Raw genomic sequence first — 19,611 nt, forward strand, 5'->3', positions numbered from 1 at the left:
CAAAATTTTCAAGAGAGCCTTCGACCTCCTGATCTCCACTTCCAACGCGCGGCTGCTCGCGTCAAGGATGGTGAACACCTATCGGGAACTTCGCGAGGCGCATCTCGTTAACCAATACACGCGTCTCGTCCAGACTGGGACCAGTCGCCGCCTCTTGTACCGGTTACATATCAAACATGACCACCATACGATGGAACGGGTTCGAGTGCTCGAACTGTGGAGACGCGCCCTCTACGTTCGACCCCTTCCGACAAAGATGAACAAAGGACCATAATGGCTGGCGCCAGGCGCGGGCGGGTGCCCTGCACCGTCACTATGGCTCAAAGAAACGAGTCTTCTACATCAACATTGCAGTTCCCTACCACTCCAGAGGGGGAATGTGCACGGCTGCAGTCATACACGAGGGAAAAAAGGTGGACGGCCTAGTAGAATTTCAAAGGTCGTTCGTTTCTTCGAGGATGGTTCACAAACCCTTCCTCTAGTGTCGTTCGGCTTGGAAGATGAACAGGAGGCGAGCTTGTAGATTATGACAGCAGAGCATATATTTACAACATACATATACAAAGAGTTAAACTGGAAAAAGCAGAACTGAATTTACAAAAGAACAAACTTTGCGCTACTTTACTCATCGACCGGGCAGGTTAGAGCCTAAGTAGCATCACGTTACATGCTAAGCATGGAGCCCCAGCTCAGACTGGACTGGACTTCGTCCATTTACATGCGCTTTTAAGCACTTGATTAACAAAGGACTAGGGGCGGTCTTTTCAGTGGCCCGCCCTAAGCATCAATTCTCCAATCAAAAATAACATGAGAGATGGGGACAACCATTGGGTTGGGCTTAGCCTCGAACCCAGGGTCTTGTTAACAACACAAACTAAATAAAAAACAAATACGCCACCACTCTCTCTCAAGTGAGAGTATCCACACGCTCTCCCTTCGGAGCTAATCCTTGCCTCAGGCATACCGCCACCCATCATCGGTACGCGTCGCCGGTTAGCAACAGAGGAGGGGGCGAAAGGGCCCACGATGCTGCCGCGCTACCGACGGCGGGACACAGCTAATAAGCATGAAGGGGTTTGTCCGTCGCTCCGGGAAACCAGATTAAGGATCGACCCTGTCTTCCCACATTCTTGGTGAGCACTGCCTGTCCGCCATGACAGGTGTCCGTCACGGCCCTCCTGGGAATACGCTTTTGTTCACGAGGCCCGGCGGGACGCTGCGGTTGCCTTCCCGGCGATAGCCCACGTCGTTAGGGGGGGTCCGTGCGTCAAGCGACCGTTTTCGTTCCCCGTATGTACTCGGGGGCTCTCGCTTATACTGGGGAGCGGTTTCCGCGGGTGCCGGCGTCCTGCTTCCTGCAAAGGTATGCAGCTGGAAAAGTTAGGCGGCCTTACAGGCCTCTCGTTCAGAGCGCCTAGCTCAACTCATGCGGAGGAGGTAGCGATCGCCCTCGCAGCCTCCCATCCCGACTCTAAATACATCCTCACATACCCTCGCGGAGCCTGTCGTAACTTTGAGTCCGGTTGGATCACTCCACTTGCTCACAAAATTCACCACAGTACTCGAGACTGTGAACAAACAAACACTGCAAAGATTCGCGGCAATATGAATCTAAATTAGTCCTTCAGTAGTCCGTAGTCCGGGATCCCCATGGCTTCCGCGTCGGCCCGGGCTTGAGCCACCACGGCTTGTTGGGCCTGGAGGTACGAGCAACCGAGCATGGCGGTCTCCCAGTACTCTCGGGTAGGGTGGGGATGGGAAGGAAGGATTTGAGGGGCAAGCCCACACCATGTGATAGGTGTCCTCAAACACCTCTCCACAGTGTGCACACTCCCCCGAGAATGCCGGATTGAAACGCTTTAGTACTGCCGGGCAGAGAACCGTGTTGGTTTATAGACGGAGAAGCTAGCACGGGTAAGAACGCATGCAGTCCTGCATTGGGGAGGTCTAGGCGTAGCACGGATTACACAGGCACATTTTTCATCAGTTGTGACACTTGGTATGAAGCTTTGCACATACCTGCAAAAAATCAACCACTAGTATTTTTTTTTTTGCGCTGAAAAACCAACAAATTTTCTTTCCTAAGCCCTGAATATGCTGTTTAGTCAAAAATGTTTAATTTCCAAGGAAACAAATATGGCGTGTCAAAATGTTAAAAAGCAAAGCTGCAGCTAGTCTGTGCAAATTCTAATTTTATTCATCCCTGGAGAGCGGCAAGTTTAACGGCCAGGCCTTTTCGAATCAGTCGGGCTCCGACGAGCAGAACTGCACCAGCTTCTGCACCATTCCCATGGTCCAGATGAAAGGCCTGCAGCAAAGAAGGGCGGATGTTTTCTCAAGGTGCAATCAATTTTCACATTTTTTCTTGACCTGTGTTTCTGCTACAGTGACCAAGAAAATCGCCCGATCATGTTACCAACCTAATGCAGGCTTTAAAAAGTGCAGAAACTATGGATAAAGGAGCAGAACCCGCGCTTATTGCTCTCACGCCGACCTCGATGGTGCTACGCTGTCCTACACTCTCAGCAGGACTGGTCATTCTTCTTGAGATGTCGTGGAAAAGACAACTGCCACGAAAGAGGGCAAGATATTAGGGCACATTCGTTTCGCGTTCGATGGGCGGTTTCAGTGTTAAAGCGCGTGTCCTGATCACAAATTTGTGTCTCCGTGTCCAGTTCAAATACGTCTAAATAAACCAGATACGCCGCTGGTGGAGATCGAAATCGCGACCTCGGTATGTTGCATGCGACGAGCTAGGTCCTGAGCTACGGCGGTGACTGCCCACTAACCAGCTTCGTGTGGTTGTTTGAATTCATGAGTATGGGGCTGCGTGTCAAACAGCATCATCCCTGAAAATGGCTGCTCACGTTCATCTTGGTCGGAGGGACGCAACAAAAACTGCCGCAACTACGAAAGTTACATGCAGCAAAATGCTCGATAACCTTGCTGCTAAATAACTCAGAGCTGTCTGTGCTCTTATCTGTGATCTTAATATGAATTGATCAGGTCACACTGAACGTTTCATTTCCCCTGCCCTTTTTGAAGGCGACAGTGTCTTTCGGCTTATTACTAATGCATGGCATGCCTGACAGCCCGTGCATCACATATAACGTTGCCAGCTTTATGCATACGCCGAAAACCGGATTTAGGAGCTCATTTTGCCACGTGTACTGTAAGCGGGCTTTAACAGCCGGCTGCCTATTCGTGACTTTAACCCCAGTTCGCGCGGTCCTTGCGGTATGACAGTGCGTTACACCATCAACGGCCTAGTCAGGACAGCCGCTGATCAACATACTCGCTACTATGATACATTAAGTACACAGAAGTGAAACTGACTGACGGCCATTTCTGTCCTAGCTCGGTCGGAAGAGCCCCGGATATAGACACGAAGGTCGAGTGATCAGTTCCCATTTGAGGCCTTTGATCTTTCTAGTTGAATCTTTCATCTATGAATTGCTTGTGCATCTTTCTTGATTGCAACTACTGTTGGATTCTTTAATTCGCGCACTTAAACAACGACGACAAATGTAATACTCGTAACACGAGGACGGAACGAAGAACACCATGAGCAACGAACTGGCCCGAACGGCTGCCCTATAATCAAGTTTAAACTACGAGTTCCTCATTTCTTCCGTCCTCGCCAGCTCGAAGGTGGTGGCGACGTTGAGATAGTCTTGATGACGTACTCACGTAAGCAAGTTGCACTCTTCGTTACTCTCAGTGGGCGACTTGTCGGCTCGCTTTTTGTGACTGCACGAGCAGAAACGAGCGGACAAAACAGTTAACGTCATGCAAAGCAGTGTAATAGACTCGGCCAACCATGCGTATACAATGACCATGGCTTGCAGAGAGGGTATGTTAGCGAGAGATGAGTTTACCTTCGATGGTGCGATGAACGACGCCTGCAAAGGGAAGCATATTTTCTCCGTTAAATTCAAAACTCAAAAGGAGCCTGGTAACTTCACGTCTCAAAGATTTGTTTGGCCGCAATGCGTCGACATTTCAGACTAGATCAGATAGTTAGGGGAATCTCCCAAGGTGGAGTAGATTGGTAATAAGGGAGCAATTACTTATCGGCATACACTTGAGCGCAGCCACGCTGCTACAAGGGAAAGCGATAAAGCATCCGCTGAAAGTTGTTAAAAAAATAAAAAACAACTCCTGGTACGGGATTCGAACCCGGGACTAGCGCTTCACCGCAGCAGTCGCTCTACCAACTGAGCCAATCGGGACGGCTAGCATATGGTAGGGCGAGAGCGAATTGATCGGTAACTCGGACTATAAACTGTGTCGCCCAAATTTTAAAAGTAATCCTCCAAGGTGGAGTAGATTTGTAGTCTGGGAGTAATTACTCATCGGCATCTACCCATTCCGATGAGTAGTTGCTCCTTTATTACATTATTACATTTACGACTAGTTCGTTATTTCGCCTGGGAAGCCATTGAGTAACAGTAGTATACTCGGATGCGTGGCTGCGGATATATGCTTGCTTTCCGAACCAAGCAGGAGACAGCGCCATTAGGCGTCGGCACAAGACTGCTAGAGCCTGAGTGTGCACACAGAGTTGTGTGCAGAGTCATGCATTTTGTTCTTCTGTATGTGTGACAACCAGCCCCCCCCCCCCCCCCCCCCCCCCCCCCCCCCCCCCCCTTCCCCAACGCATTTTTTTCTTGCGTGGAAGAGACAAGACAGGTTGTTCTGAACCAGTCCACATCTCCGTGGCACTGTTAATCCTCTGATACTCTTTATACATTGCTGCTAACAGCGCCGCGTAATGTTTCTTTTTATTAGTCTCAGTTGGCTACTGCACATTCCAATGATTCTAGTATCACATGTGGTTCAGGCAATGCAAATTGATTGATTGGTTGATTGATTGATTGCTTGAAAATAAAAAAATGCAAATGTAGATATTTTCCTGCCCGCAAGAATGTCAAATCGTCAAAGCATGGCATGAACCGCATTTCCTGCGGTAATTCTCTGGAAAACAAAAACGTGATAGATGCCGAAGATGCGGAAGGTGGGCTGTAAGATCCCAAATGATAAATCAATTCGCTCCGTGAAGCAGTCTAAATTTTCAGCGCTCATACCGCTCCACCAGCCGGCGATGAAATTATTTTAAATTTCGTTGATTTATTTTATATTCCTGAGCGTATGTGCACGATTTTACCGCTGTTTTATACGTTCTTCGTTTAGCTTTTTGTTGCCTTTTATGGCGTATAAGGAAACGCTATTGTTTTCATAAAGTAGGCCAATTTTTTATATTTAATTTTACAGATATGCTTTTGGACAAGTCCGCCAGCGTTTTTGCATAGCTGCAATGTTGGGGCATGTAAAGACGAAATTCTGGGAGTTCAGAATTTTTAGCCATGTTTCGACAGTGTGGACAACATAGGGCTCATCTGGTTGATAGGGCAACAGCGATTGCAAGAAAAATCCTGTGCTTAAGCCTTACGGAACGTCGTGGACCAGACATGGCTGTCTCTTCTTTTTTGTCCTGTGAGGAGAGAAAACAGCCGCGAAGAACGAAGGTTAATGCACTTGAAGGATCCTAGCCCGTGGCTGCTTCCTTATTATAGATAAGGCCGGCATGAGTTTAAGCAATGATAAGCGCAATTCTGGCTAGAAAAAAAGAAGTCGGTCGACGCGCCAGCCGAGAATCGAACCTACAACCGTCAGGATGCGATCTGAGCGCATTATCAGCTACATCTGCGAGGCGTCCGAAGTGGGAAAAAGTGCCGCATTTTTGATGCCGCTTTTGCCGCGGATAATGCGGCCCTTATACCATGCAATCGGCTTGTGTAACGCCTTCCCATAGGGGACGCGATGGACAAAGAAAAAAAAGGGAGGGGGGGGGGGGGGGGGGGGGGCTTGGAGATCGCGGGTGCTGACAGCCATCGCTTGCAAGTTATAGGTTACGCAGTAACGTTTACCCGTCGCCACAGTTAGTGATTTTGTTTTTCCCCAGGAGTGAAAGCAGTAGTAGCACGCATTGTTAAAGAACGCTTCATACAGGATGCTCCAGTGCGTTCACCTTCACAATAGCATACGAGGCATTGGCGACTGAATGGGGTAATTGAAGGAAGGGTAAGCTTACACAGACACTGAACGGAAAGGCTGGTGTTTTTTTTTTTGTCATCATGTATGTAACGCTGACCCCTCAGGAAACCAAATAAACAAGAAAGAGAGGAGGGAAAAAAGAACAGAGAAAGGAAAAAGGTGATGCACTGAACTGAAAACTAAGTCACGGGGGTCAGACGTCGCGAGTCCCGAGAGTACTTTTGAACAAGGCCGGACAGAGGCCAGCGTCAGCGCATCCGCACAGTGGTATCAGGGGGACTTCATTGATCCGTTTTGAATAAGTTACATATCTGCGTACTTACTTTGTGGTTTTTTTTAGATTTGATTTCTTCGGGACGTTGCTTGAAGCTGACGCCTGCAGGCCTGGGTTCGACAGTACGTATACCACCTCCCGACTGGCATTGCGAGAAAACAAAACGTTACGGCTATGAGGATCACCGTCACCTTGCTAAGGCCTAGCGTCAATTAACTAGGTCAATGTAAGCTGTAAAGCTCGTTGACCAGTGCCTGCGAACGTAAATTACAAGCAAACAATCAACATCCACCTGAGGATGTTGATATAATGTTCCCATGTTTGAAACTTAGAACCTCCCTTAATCTCACGTTAGACAGGCATGCTGTATTTTGTCGAACGTTCTGGTATGTGGATTAACCAGAAACTGTTAATTCTAGCAGATTAAAGCGACTGAGAAAGGTGATGTAAGTATTGTGACTACTTTTTACTCTTCATCTATAGCGGACATCGTTCACATTTTCTGGCGCATTTACTTGCAGTTATTTGAGGCTATAGTTGGCTACTTCGAATAATCGAACGAAATTTGGAATTCGTTGGAACTAGGAGTTTAAACGCACGCACGAGCACAAACAGACCACTGCACTTAAAACAACTTCTGAAGAAGAACTTTACTATTTTGTGTGATTTAAAGGTTGTTGGATACAGCTGAAGCCTCCTTACGGATGCAGTTCTACAGGCGACGGTATGACTAAATGAATGCCTCCGAGACAATTGATACTGTACGCAAGTGTGTGCGCAGCTACCGCCCGTACCGCTACCGGTGTACCGTATTTAGTTGCATAATGAGAGGATATTTTTCCCCAAACTCTCGCTGAAAAGTTGGGCGGTGCATTCCCGGGGTAAAACATAACGAAAAAATTTAAACAACAAGAACAAGAAAAAAATATGGGACAATCAGAGATCTGACGCGACAATTCGAGGGTGGCGAACAAGAGCCCGCTGGAGAGGAGGACCCGGAGTGGAGAAGGAGTCGTGATGGAGGCAGATAGATCGTAGTAGTAGTTGCAGGTCGCGAGACAAGAGGCCTCAATCTGATGGCGGCGAAGATGCCGCTGCGTATAATGCAAATAAGTTATGCGTCGTGCGTTCTGTTATAAGAGCGAGTGGACCGCGTTTATAAGGAGTAAAAAGTGGACAACGCCAGAACCTGCCTGGCTGCAACCATCGAGGGCAAATATAACTGCTATCGCAGCTTATTCGCATCAGGTTTCGTTATCATCCAGCTAATTTTCTTCATCTCTTCTTTCCCTCTTTTCCACAAGCGCTCGGTGCTCCCCCTGTGTCAAGCTTGCAGTGAGTTTTTCGAAAATAAACCAGTCAGAAGTTAGCGCCAGTGGTGTGTGTTCTTTGTCCTTTGTGCCCTCTGCACTGAACGTGTCATAACTCCATATAGTATCTCTCCAAGCGCTCTGGGAGGACTGTACTGTGGCACCACTACATTAAGTGCGGCAACTATGAAGCCCAACATCCTCATGCCCCGAAACAAACCACATGTCGAAAAGAATTTTATATTGCCTGGTTGCTATTTTTCAAAGGTACAGATGCGACAAGATGGACCGGTAGATTCAAGTAGCATGCGTGATGCCAAATACAGTCAAATTTACAGCTTGTAAGTGGAAGCGTTGCTAACAGATGCATTTTGTTATTTGCAATACTTATGCTCGGTGCGAGTTAACCCAATCTTAAGTTCGCACTACACGTGTATACTTACAGTGAATAAATGCGACGCTGTAGATTTTCCAAACTACACGATCTACTACACTCCACTAACCGCCTGCTAGGGCCATGAGTGCTGCAACATCAGTGCAATTAATGCGTTTAGTTTTTCCCCACGTCATAGATCTCCAGGCTATACGATAAGGGTGTGCGATACACACGAAGCGGCGGTATTAATTACGCCAAATGATTTTAGTGCGGTAGCACGACTGGCGCATTTTCCGATTTCGGGCATGCATAGTATACGTACGTACTATCGTGATCAAAATATTACGGGACGCGGATTCTCGGAAAAAGAAATCATTCCAGCTCAACTTCGCAACCCAGTCGAGTGGTATTGTTACAAGTGGATAGAGCATGCATGTCTTCACATACACTGACATTTCAGGCCACTGGGTTACGTGACTGCGCTGAAAAAAATTATTTCCGCACACTCGCATCCCGTAAACTTTTGATCGCGATAGTATACGTCCGTGAAGCCTGAGGGCAGGCGGCCCGCCTGCCCTCTGGGTCGTGGGCAACCTGGCAGGCCTTCACCTTCGTGGTAGATGCGAATTATTCCTATTGGCACCACGAGCGGAACTCCATCATGGAGAACGTGAAGTCATCAATACCAGTTATAGTTACCAGTTACAGGTTACCAGTTATAGGTAGATTGTACCAACGTCCACTGGCCGCCATGCTGGTAAAACAGGGGAACAGCGAAAGACTGTTCATTAGTAATTACTCTGACACTACCTGCCCCATGGAAGGCTGGTGAAAGTTATGAGGGGTGCACCCCCATGGCGCCGTGACGTCACGCGAAAGCCATCTAGTATACGTAACTGGTTCAAAGCGTTCGAGGGCACTCACCTTTCTTGGGGCTTGATTCTGGGGGTGAACGGCGATTGAACCTGTTCTTTGGCTTCGGGGCTGGAGTCCGGGGATGGTGACCGGGCTAGAGCTTCTTCGCTAGGTCACAGTCGGGAAGTTCTTATGAAGTGTAGGGTCGGGACAACTTTCGAGCGAGCACTTACATGAATGCGCGCATACAGCGGTATGCACTCTCGTGCAAACTCTTCTCACAAACTCATACTCCGTCACCTCACGGATAACTGTTGCTGGTGGGAGCGATAATTTGACTCAAACACAACGCGTCGGCTGTACCTGTTTGGCAGCCGAGTATATACGTGCTGGACAGGTTTTTTCGCCCTGATGAGTGGTCAATATCTTGAATTTTCTAACCTCCTCAGGCACGTTGACACACGTGCACTAGGTACCGTACGTTAAGAAAATATTTGCTCTAAACCCTCCGTGAATCCAAGATAGGAAGCGCCGTTTTTACAGCCCCGCACAAGCGCAAGTTAGCGTCTCCTGACTCAAGTTTTAAAAGGATGACGTCAAAGGACCCCGAGCTAATGGTGGCTTTTGAACCTCAGCTTACGTGCACAAATAGCAACCTCTGTCCTCGGCGGCTGTCTGCTTTCTGAATGATAGAAAATCGAGTCGCAAAGTCTTAGACGAAACGAAAGGTACCAATCTTTTGTTGGCCCTCTCATCTTTGCCTTTGAGGCCGAGTTTCCCTGTGACTACTGCTTGCTGAGATAACGCGAGAACCACAGAGAAGTGTATTTGCCTTCCTACACTTCTAGGAGCTAAGAAAAAGAAAGATGAAGAAATAGAGGACATCAGTATGTGAACCGCAACGACATTTTCTTAACGCAAGCAAGTGCCGGGAAAACTGACTAACATTTGCAGTGAGCTGACTTCTGTCAAACATATCCGCACTTTTCTCAGTTGCGTTTTCAGTCTGGTCAGCTGTGACACTTAACTCCACGCTCATATAAGCTTCTATACAGGCACGTTTCTCATGCTTAGCCTTGCGGACCGTTCAACGTGCGAAGCATAGTGTGTTGCTATGTCTGGTCTAAGCGACGTCTGTAGACATTTATTGCCAGAGAAATATGACGAGGGTGAAGAAAATTGTGGGCGTTAATTTTTGTTTCCTTCAGGCAAGTCAGTGCAACGGCACTCTTACGGAATCAGACCAATCCCATCACTGCGCTTGCACTACATAAAGGGGAAACCACGCATAAAAGATAAGCTTGCTCGTCGAGAAATCTGGTTTGCGGGTAAAAAAAAAACGATTGGTATAGCAATTCTAAAGTGAGAGAAGCATTTGTTGTTAACGATCATATGTAAAGTCAATGGATTAAAGAAAAGGAACCCGCAGAAATGACGTGAACGCATGCCAGAACAATCAAATCAAGCCTTAATGTATATGTGACTCGAGCGTACAGCGAGCAGCTAACCTAAATTCCGTGGCAAACGTTGCGGGAAATCTACTACAGTCGAGCCTCGCTATAACGAAACTGTTTATAGCGGAATAATCGGTATAACGAAGGAATGTCGATTCCCCCTTAGAATCTCGGTCAGCACGGGCTATAACGAAACTACAGCTATAAAGAAGTAATCTCCGGCTCTTTTCAATTTCGTTATAACGAGGTACAACTATATTCTGTATGCATTTTGTACCCGCTTGTGCACAACGAACGAAGCAAGATATGAAGACGGGCGCTCACCTTTTTTCAGAGCTCGAACCACTGCAGAAGAAAAAACGGGCGTAAGGTAAGCTGGCACAAGCAAGGCAACTGAGATAACGATTAACATGAATCGGGCACTTGATCCATTACATCGTAATCTCCTCACATCAAGACCTGGCAACACAGCACCGCACGCTCCGCCAGCAACTATATACAGTGCTAGCGCACTAAGCGCCACTGAGCGATTCGCCCTTGGGGCGATTTACCTGCGTGCGATAGGTATTTGAGGCCACATTTCAAGGCAAGCATGGTTTTCTGTCGGTATAGTATATCCAGAGGCTTGCTGGCGCATAGCTCAGGACTGGACAAGTATGCCGTTTTCGCGTTTGCATGTTTTAGGCGGCTTTTTGACGTCCATTAACAAGCCACTGCTTCACGCCACTGTCGCAAGTATTAATGATGCCTAGATTAGCTCTTCCAAACCTAACGCGACTAACAACTTCAAACTTCTGAATGCTTCGAGAAAAACCGACAAAACGGTTTTAGCGGCGTCTGTCACCTTATAGAGTGTTCGACAGGTGCCGCGCTTCGGTTTTTGCGTGGGCATAAATACGAAACGGCCGCTCACCTTGTGCTGCTGTCGGTGCTGGCGGACGAACTTTACACGAGAGAAAGAGAAACGAGCACTGCAGTTTCAATATTTATTAGAACTATACGCGGCCAAGGACATACCTTTCAGACGAGGACTCTGTTTCGTTGGGGTACTCGTCTCTGGAATAAAAACATTCAGAGGCGACAATCAATGCGATTCATGTGTTAGCATTAGTTTTTCCTACGGACGGAGCAGCCGTTTCTACTGACGGGTTCAGATCGTGTGAGCAGCTGGCGTGATCAAGCTCATCGATCAACGCACCGTTGCACGTTGTTGCACCCCACTCTCGCTATCCAATCCAGCAATCAGTGTAACACATTTGTACCCCCTCTCCATTTTCCCCCATCCGCCATCCGTCGCCTCTCACCATCTCTCCATCTTCTTTCTCTCCCTCTCCATTACTCCTCTTTCCTTAAAGTGGATGGAATTTTCCTCTCTCCATTTTACCTTTTGCCAACCGAGCTTCACACGCCAACGCCAATGCCGGATACTTTTTGCATGGGCGTTCCAATGGGCGTTCCAATGCTAACGAATTAAACAAAATTATGCGTGTCGGAATGACGGATATTGAAATCGGTTGGAAGCTTCACTGAATCGTTATTTATCGCTGATCTGAGCGCTCTGTACAAGCAAATGAAATTCATACGGTTACACTTGCTGACCGCACTGCTTGCGTTGATACGTTGCCAAGAAACGTCAGAGCAATGAATACTCGTGGATAGACTTAGTATGCTTCGACGAAAGATAAAGAAAATAGCAGAGGAACGCTGCCTCAATGACAGTCACCTTGCCGGCTTTCTTCTTAGATCTCAGGCCGTTGGTTATCGCCCAAAACACGGGGATGCGTTGTCTAACGTGGCTATAGAGAGTACGAAAGGTCACCTTTGTACATTTTCCTTATGGAAAAAAAAAACTTGGATGATGAAGACAATTAAAAGCTGGCGCGTATCGACAGCTTACCTAGTTATAGACGGGACAATAATCTGTGGTCATCACGTACAATTTAGACAGAAAGCGACACCTAAACGCGAAAATATGAATGCAACAGGAGATGTCACTGGAATAATTCCGCATTTACCCAGGGGATATATTCTGGATCTACACTAACGGAAGATCGCGGTGCATTTCAGCAGAATAAAAGACGAATAACCACAGGCGTTAGTCGCACAGCACATTTTGGCCGGCCTTTTTAATTACTGTCAATGTGGTATCGCGTGTTGGAATCATCAAGTTTGCCGAGTTTTCACCGGCTGCCATTGCACTTTAGGGGCACCTCCTTTCTTTCAACTTCCATTTTCCCGATTTACGAGAGAATGCGTATGCTACGTGTACTCCTTGAATACTTAACTATAGCTGCATAATACCGCCTCTGCTGTACTGCTCCTTCACATGTCTTCATCCCTAGTGTAAAGTCTTAAGCGTAAATAGCGACTAAACCAGAAGCAATTTCTTCGCCCAGCCGTCCGCATATGCAGAAGGTGACGTACTGTGAGTGCGAAAATTTTAAGCGAACTGCGCATATTTATGTAGATAGGCAATATGGAAAATGTGGAAAATATTTAAATTGCCAATTCCGTCCAGTCCTCAACTTTATGCGTGCGGACAGCCGGAGCAAGAGCTTCCTGCTAGCGTATAGTTGGCATTTACTGTTGGAATATTTTCTGACCCCACGAAAGACACAAACGGCGACTATCTCTAATATAAAACAATTATGGTGAGTAGTCCTCAACTTTATGCGTGCGGACAGCCGGAGCAAGAGCTTCCTGCTAGCGTATAGTTGGCATTTACTGTTGGAATATTTTCTGACCCCACGAAAGACACAAACGGCGACTATCTCTAATATAAAACAATTATGGTGAGTGAAATATAATGTAATAAACAACAGCTTCTGGCTACAAAAGCTGACGGCTCAGGTAAAAGCAAAAAAAAAACAACTAGTAAAGCCACAGCGGTAATTCAGTTAGTTTAACTGCGAATGCGTTCATGCAAGTTTACTCTAACGTATAGATTTCAGGAAAGCACCGAGATTTCGCTGCTTCTTAGTATTATAAATGAACAACACTTAAGACAGTAGTACCAGGATTTTATGGCTAATCATAGGTTTGTTATAACTATGAATTACGAATTTATTCAAGCGCTTTGCGAGCCGCCGCGGTGGCTGAGTGGTTACGGCGCTCGGCTGCCGGCCCGAAAGACGCGGGTTCGATCGCGGCCGCGGCGGTCGAATTTCGATGGAGGCGAAATTCTAGAGGCCGGTGTACTGTGCGATGTCAGTGCACGTTAAAGAACCCCAGGTAATCGAAATTTCCGCAGCCCTTCACTACGGCGTCTCTCAACGCCTGAATCGCTTTGGGACGTTAAACCCTCATAAACCAAACCAAACCAATCAAGCGCTTTGCTTCCATCGTTTTTTTTTTTCGTAGCTAATGAAGGACAGACATTCTTTATGCTTGCTTACTCCATCCCACGGGGAATAACCGCGTTGCCCTGTTTCAAAGGCTGCCTGTAAGAAAAGAAGAAGAAGAAAAAAGAAACATTAATCACAATCAGGAATGCTCACTGCTCGGCTGACCATGGCAATTGCGAATCCACTAATAATGTTCGGTGCCACCAGAAGGAATCGGCTTTAAAATGACAGAAGAATGCGAGAAGACTGTGAACCCATATTATGGGCGGTAACGGTTTTCCAGTAAATGAAAAACAAAACAAAACAAAACAATACGACGCTCTCTTGCTACTGTCATACTGCTATTCACTTTTGAATGACGCTAGACAACTGAAAGGATAACAATTCACTGAAAAAGATTTTACGCCCTAACCATACCTTCAGCCTGAAATAACGAAAACACGATAACGCGCAACTTAGTAGACTTTACATTCTTGAGCAGTGGCGTATGCGGGAAGCCGAAACCGTGCACTTTTGGAGTTCACATGTGAAAGAGGACACCACTGCTGTTCGGTTCATCGTCCGGGCATATCCACTGCCCTCCCATACGCCTGAGCGCACTGCGTTCGAGGGTATCGCATGTCTGCATCAATGGAAACCGCGTTGCCCTGAGCGTACGGCACGCTAATGGAGTCCCGGCAGCGCCTCCGCACTCTTTGTACTACAGCTTCACAAAACGCCAGAAAAAAATCACTGAAGATTGGTCCTCGAGGATCGAATTTCCTTCCTTAGTATGCCTATATATTTCTTTCCCTGTCTGTCCATTAGGCCGCCGTTAAAAGGACTCTGGGAGTTCGGCAAACAGGATACTCCCGAGCAGGCATGTGGAGCCGACAAGCAAAGCACTAGAGACAGTCTCGTTACTTTAAGTTTCTGAATTTTGTCGCTTGTTGAAAAAAAAAAACAATTAAAATCTTCGACCTACCGAGAAACTAAATACGGGCGCGCGTAAGCCAGGCATGGTATTTTTTTTTCTATCAGTAACTAAGCGCACTTTGATAAAACGCTTAATTTTTATTCAGAGGCATTAGCTAATGAGCCGGGAAAGGTCATCTTGAGTAAGAGCGTGCGATTATCTGTATAACAAGCACGTTTCATCACGGGGCGATACATAGACGCGCACTAATTAAGAGATATATATGTGAATAACAAAAAAAAGAAACGAAACGATTAGATACTCTAGCTGTGCGTTCACAGTATGCGTCTATGTAATAAGAGTCATCCAATATTTCGCGCGAGCCCATTTATTAGCCGACTGCTGTATCCATCGAGGGAAACGATCTCGTCTAGGAAATCCCCGCGCTTTACAGGCGACTGCATTTTCGCCGCTGCGTGCGCGATCGAGTCCGAGGAAACGCGAGAATTCCATCGACGGAGAGGTTCGTCCGCATCTCGTTTGCGGACTAACAGCCTGTTAAATCCCCTGCTTGAATGGGAACAGCAGCTCCGCGAATGAGGAATTCGGCGTATATCAAAGCGGCGAGCCCCTTCAGACTTGCCGGTATACTGACGATTACTGTGCCCTAATTCGCTCGCTCGTGCGATGCAGATCAGCTATGGAAAACGAACCGATGCGTCCGTTGAGTGCTCTTGTTTCAATGATTCGAGAACGGGATCATGGCACGTGCAAAGACGAGCGCGAGTAATTGAATCTTTCAAACGGGTGACGGTGGTGATGCCTTTTTACTAAATCGACTTGGCCCGGTGGGTGTACAGCCACAGTCGACCGTCGAAACTTGACTAGTCTCAAGAATTCTCAAAAACGAAACGTAAAAGTGCGGAAATTCTCATAAAAAGTAGCCTGTTTGCTATACGATGGTGAGTGTTGAATTGGGATTGAATTGTACTTTTCGAATTAATTCAGCATTATACTCTAGGTTCACACCGAGACTAAGGAATTACCGGTAGCGACAAATCTGTGCAATAAAAGCACAAAAATTTTTTTCACTGCAGGAAAAATCAAGGGCACACTCGAGGTGGTTGCAACCGGGCTTCATAAAGCGCACGTGTAGGAGGGAGTTTTTTTTATCTCTTTAATGAGCAGATTTATCCGCTTTCCTTAATATCGATTTGAACTTAGAGTACAGTGATGGATGAATTCGAAAAGCGCGCGGTGGCTTCTCTCATGTACGACTCGAAATTCCCGCATTGTTAGCATTATTCGGTGTAGTTTTTGTTTCGAGCAGAATGATATTTTCGAATTCTGCATTTGTTGAAACGAAATCGACGTCGCTGAAAGACTGCCGAAGAGAGCAGTCACTTTGTTCCAGATGGGAACAGGCGTTGCTTCTAAACACAGACCTCAGTAACAGCGCGTAGCTACATGGTATTCAGACAGCACGGCATTATAGGTGTTGCTGAGCGCAGCAATGCACTCGCATATGGCTCACCTGAGCTGAGCAGTGGGTTATAAATGCTGCTATGAATTCGAGGTACGTATCTACGATGTCAGATTAAGCAAGCCTTTGTGTCACGTTGCGATTCGCAGAAAGATAGCTACTTCTAGGTGACATATTCGCTGAGTTTGCGACACGGGTATTCAAGAGCCACCTTTCTACATTGACAAGCAATGTGCCCACAGTATGACTATATAATATGCAGGTGTGGCGTGCTGCTTACCTTCCGGATCGCTTCTTGAGAGGCGGGGTCGGAGGATTTGGCGTGAGGAACAGAGCCAACTTTTTCTTCTCCCGTCTGAAAGAAATGTTAGGCCAGAACACGGTATACATTAACCGACTAGCATGAAAAAAAAAAGTGCAATCGGGGACAAAAGTCTCTAGGGTGCGTGAGCCGCAAGCGAAGCCTACATAGCTCTGTGGCAACGGCGGCCACAATTATTGCAGGTTGCGAGGCAAGCGCATCCGAGGCCCCGTCCTCTGAAACCGATATAGCCAAGATGCGTTCTACTGAGCTCGTACTTGCCAACACCTCTTCCTCCTCTCCTGGCGCTTAAGCGGTGGTGCCACAACTCTACTATTAGCCGCCGGGCCCAGCCCACACCTGCGGAGGTCAAACTCACGCTCTTTAATCTGTGATAGTGAAATGATGTGAGCCCCGCCGCGGTGGCTCAGTGTTTAGGGCGCTCGACTACTGATCCGGAGTTCCCGGGTTCGAACCCGACCGCGGCGGCTGCGTTTTTATGGAGAAAAAACGCTAAGGCGCCCGTGTGCTGTGCGATGTCAGTGCACGTTGAAGATCCCCAGGTGGTCGAAATTATTCCGGAGCCCTCCACTACGGCACCTCTCTCTTCCTTTCTTCTTTCACTCCCTCCTTTATCCCTTCTCTTACGGCGCGGTTCAGGTGTCCAACGATATATGAGACAGATACTGCGCCATTTCCTTTCCCCCCAAAAACCAATTATTATTATTTTTGAAATGATGTGATCACTGACAAATATGGCGTCTATAGACCTAAATCGCTTTCCGAGCGTCCTTGAGACTTGTCACCGATAGTACATATTAGACGTTTTTAGCATACCGGAGACGTATACCGGTTTACCGGACCCATCTTGCGCGTGCGCAGTGGCATTGTTGGGGTGAGGGGTAGCCACTGAGCGTGCGCAAGAGGGGTCCGGTAAACCGGTATACGTCTCCGGTATGCTAAAACGTCTATTATTCCGCTTGTACAACCAACACAGCGCTGTTTTTGTCTGGCCTTGTTCTTGGTCTCCATCTTTCAACGCTGTTACAATATTACGCCTTGCTGATGCTTGCATACGGGAAAGTCGGAATGATTAGCACGCGTGCCCAAACGAACGGTGGCGGTGGACGTAATTTTCGGCAGGTGTATGAGTATCAGGGGCTGCTGCGCGACTGCGCACCGTATGATGTCACAACAACCGTATTGCTGAATTATATTCAACTAAGTCTATTAGGTCTAAACGTGAATTTAATTCAATTCCTGACTTTTTAAAAACTGAAATGAATATGCGATCAAAACAGTGCGTACATTTCCGCGGACACAACCTCAATTTCAGCGGCTAAGACAATACTATTCTGGAAACAAGGACGCATGATGCGAAAGGAAGAACACACCCGTGCGCTGCGATGCCAATGATCCTAGGAATTAAAAATTGACCCGAAGTTCTCCGCTGCGGCGTGTCTCAGAGCCCGATAGCAGCTGAGGGATGTTAAATACTCAACAACATTCTCTACACTTTACCTGCAACGTTCGCGCTCGAATCAGTAAGCCTCGTCGAGAAGGGTTACATAAAAGGGCATGACTATTCTCCCGGCAGCCGTGAGAATTCCGCTCCCTCAATTCTCACGGCACTCGCCTCTCATTGGCTGTACATGATCACATGTGAACTGCCGGTAGAATGAGATTTTGCTATTCTCCCGGCAGCCGTCTCACAGCAAAAAATTGCGGTCCCGAAATTTTCACGCTGTGTATGATCACATGATAATTGCCGTTAGAATAATATTTTGTTACTCTCCCGGCAGCCGTGGAAATCTTTTTCCATTCTTAGGGCATGGTTTCAGCGTTGGCCGAAATTTCACGCTGTGTATGATCACATGATAATTGCCGTTAGAATAATATTTTGTTGCTCTCCCGGCAGCCGTGAACATCTTTTTCCATTCTTAGGGCATGGTTTCAGCGTTGGCGCAGAAGTCGACCCCGTCAGCGGAGCACTTCGGGCTTTTCACCTCTCGGTCCAGCCATGCATGTTGCCTCATGTACTTTTCTTTTTCCGACGTAAGTGCCAATGAATAGTATTATTATTATTAGCACTTTTAGGCGTTGCGCGAAGTTTTCATCTAACCAAGAACCTGAAGAACGCAGACGAGGCAAGATGTGGGCAGTCGTCACGTGACAATGCACAGCCAATGAGAGGCTAGTGCCGTGAGAATTTAGGAAACGCAATTCTCATGGCTGCCGGGAGAATAGCCACTCTCCACATAAAACACAAGTAGCAACATATGAGGCCACACAGTCATTAAAGCTAACGATAGGCTCCATCGGATCCTCCTGCTTGCAAATGCGCGGCCCCTATAGGCCACTAGAAAACATTTGGCGAGATCAAGAACCACAGAGTCTATGGATCAACGCAGTGAGTCGCACAACTTGTCCGCCAAAAAAAGCTACCCGTCTGCAATGCACAGAAAGTCGCGGCTGGCACGAGTGCGGTGAAGAGGCTTGGGCCACGATATTCGAAGGGCAGCTGGAAGCACAGGGCTGGAATCTCGCGCTGAAAGAAGACGCGCAGAAGGGCGTTCTCAACTCACGCATCCTTGGCCTTCTGGGCCTCGACGGACTCCTTCTTCCTCCTGAACATGGCGGTCCTCTTGCAGACGGGACCCGGGCCGCGCCGAAAATTTTGAAGGAAAAAATGCCAATGTCGGCCGCCGCGACCGCAGCTACCCGGCGCGAGGCGTGCCAAACTGCCCCTCGGCGCGCGGTTCGCGAGGCCAATGCGGCGGGTGCTTGGGCCACGTGCTCGACAAGCTGCGCACCCTGGTGTCGGTAGCCGTTATTCCCCACTTTCGTCTGCTTGATTATGAAGTAACACTACTAAGTACCGTGCGCATTCCCGCCAGCGGTCTAAATGAAACAAACACACATTAGAACGAGTGGAAGTAGCTTTCAGAAAAGAAATTACAACTTTTATTGACAATTAGTGGTTACTAATTGCTTTTGCGTCAAAGGATTCAGATGTGGTGGATTAAAAGACCGACAGTCGCACTTCCCCAAAAAGCTGATGAAAATCTGTGGTGCGCTTGCGTGCCCATGAGCGAACTTTTGTAACTGCGCTAGTTGGTGGCTCTTTAGCCTCGCCCTCTGTACATGTCGTCCCACACTGTACGATGCAAGGAATCATCGACTACTCGAAGAAAAGCCGTCCTAACTGTCGCAACTATTGCGCCTTCCGTCTCTGCAGTCTTCATTTCAAACTGAAAATTTA

General features: G+C 47.5%; 1 protein-coding gene across 5 annotated transcripts; it reads right to left on the reverse strand.

The window, feature by feature from the left end:
* Positions 1 to 2,172: 2,172 nt before the first annotated feature.
* On the reverse strand, positions 2,173 to 19,136 carry LOC144094640 (uncharacterized). Of its 5 annotated transcripts, none has more exons than XM_077628561.1 (12): positions 18,935 to 19,134; positions 16,329 to 16,403; positions 13,722 to 13,766; positions 11,344 to 11,382; positions 11,240 to 11,269; positions 10,651 to 10,671; positions 8,942 to 9,040; positions 6,381 to 6,473; positions 5,453 to 5,494; positions 3,879 to 3,902; positions 3,691 to 3,750; positions 2,173 to 2,308 (listed from the first exon to the last, which is right to left on the reverse strand). In XM_077628561.1, exons 1-12 carry the CDS (start codon positions 18,982 to 18,984, stop codon positions 2,242 to 2,244), a joined length of 645 nt encoding a protein of 214 aa, XP_077484687.1. In that variant the 5' UTR covers positions 18,985 to 19,134; the 3' UTR covers positions 2,173 to 2,241. The 5 variants fall into 5 exon arrangements, with proteins under 5 accessions (XP_077484687.1, XP_077484688.1, XP_077484691.1 ...); XM_077628562.1 differs by having other exon boundaries at positions 3,687 to 3,750; XM_077628565.1 differs by having other exon boundaries at positions 3,687 to 3,750; positions 8,942 to 9,035; positions 18,935 to 19,132.
* Between the last annotated feature and the right edge of the window lie 475 nt (positions 19,137 to 19,611).

The sequence above is a fragment of the Amblyomma americanum genome, chromosome 6 (assembly GCF_052857255.1).
Source record: "Amblyomma americanum isolate KBUSLIRL-KWMA chromosome 6, ASM5285725v1, whole genome shotgun sequence".
Lineage (NCBI taxonomy): Eukaryota > Metazoa > Arthropoda > Arachnida > Ixodida > Ixodidae > Amblyomma > Amblyomma americanum.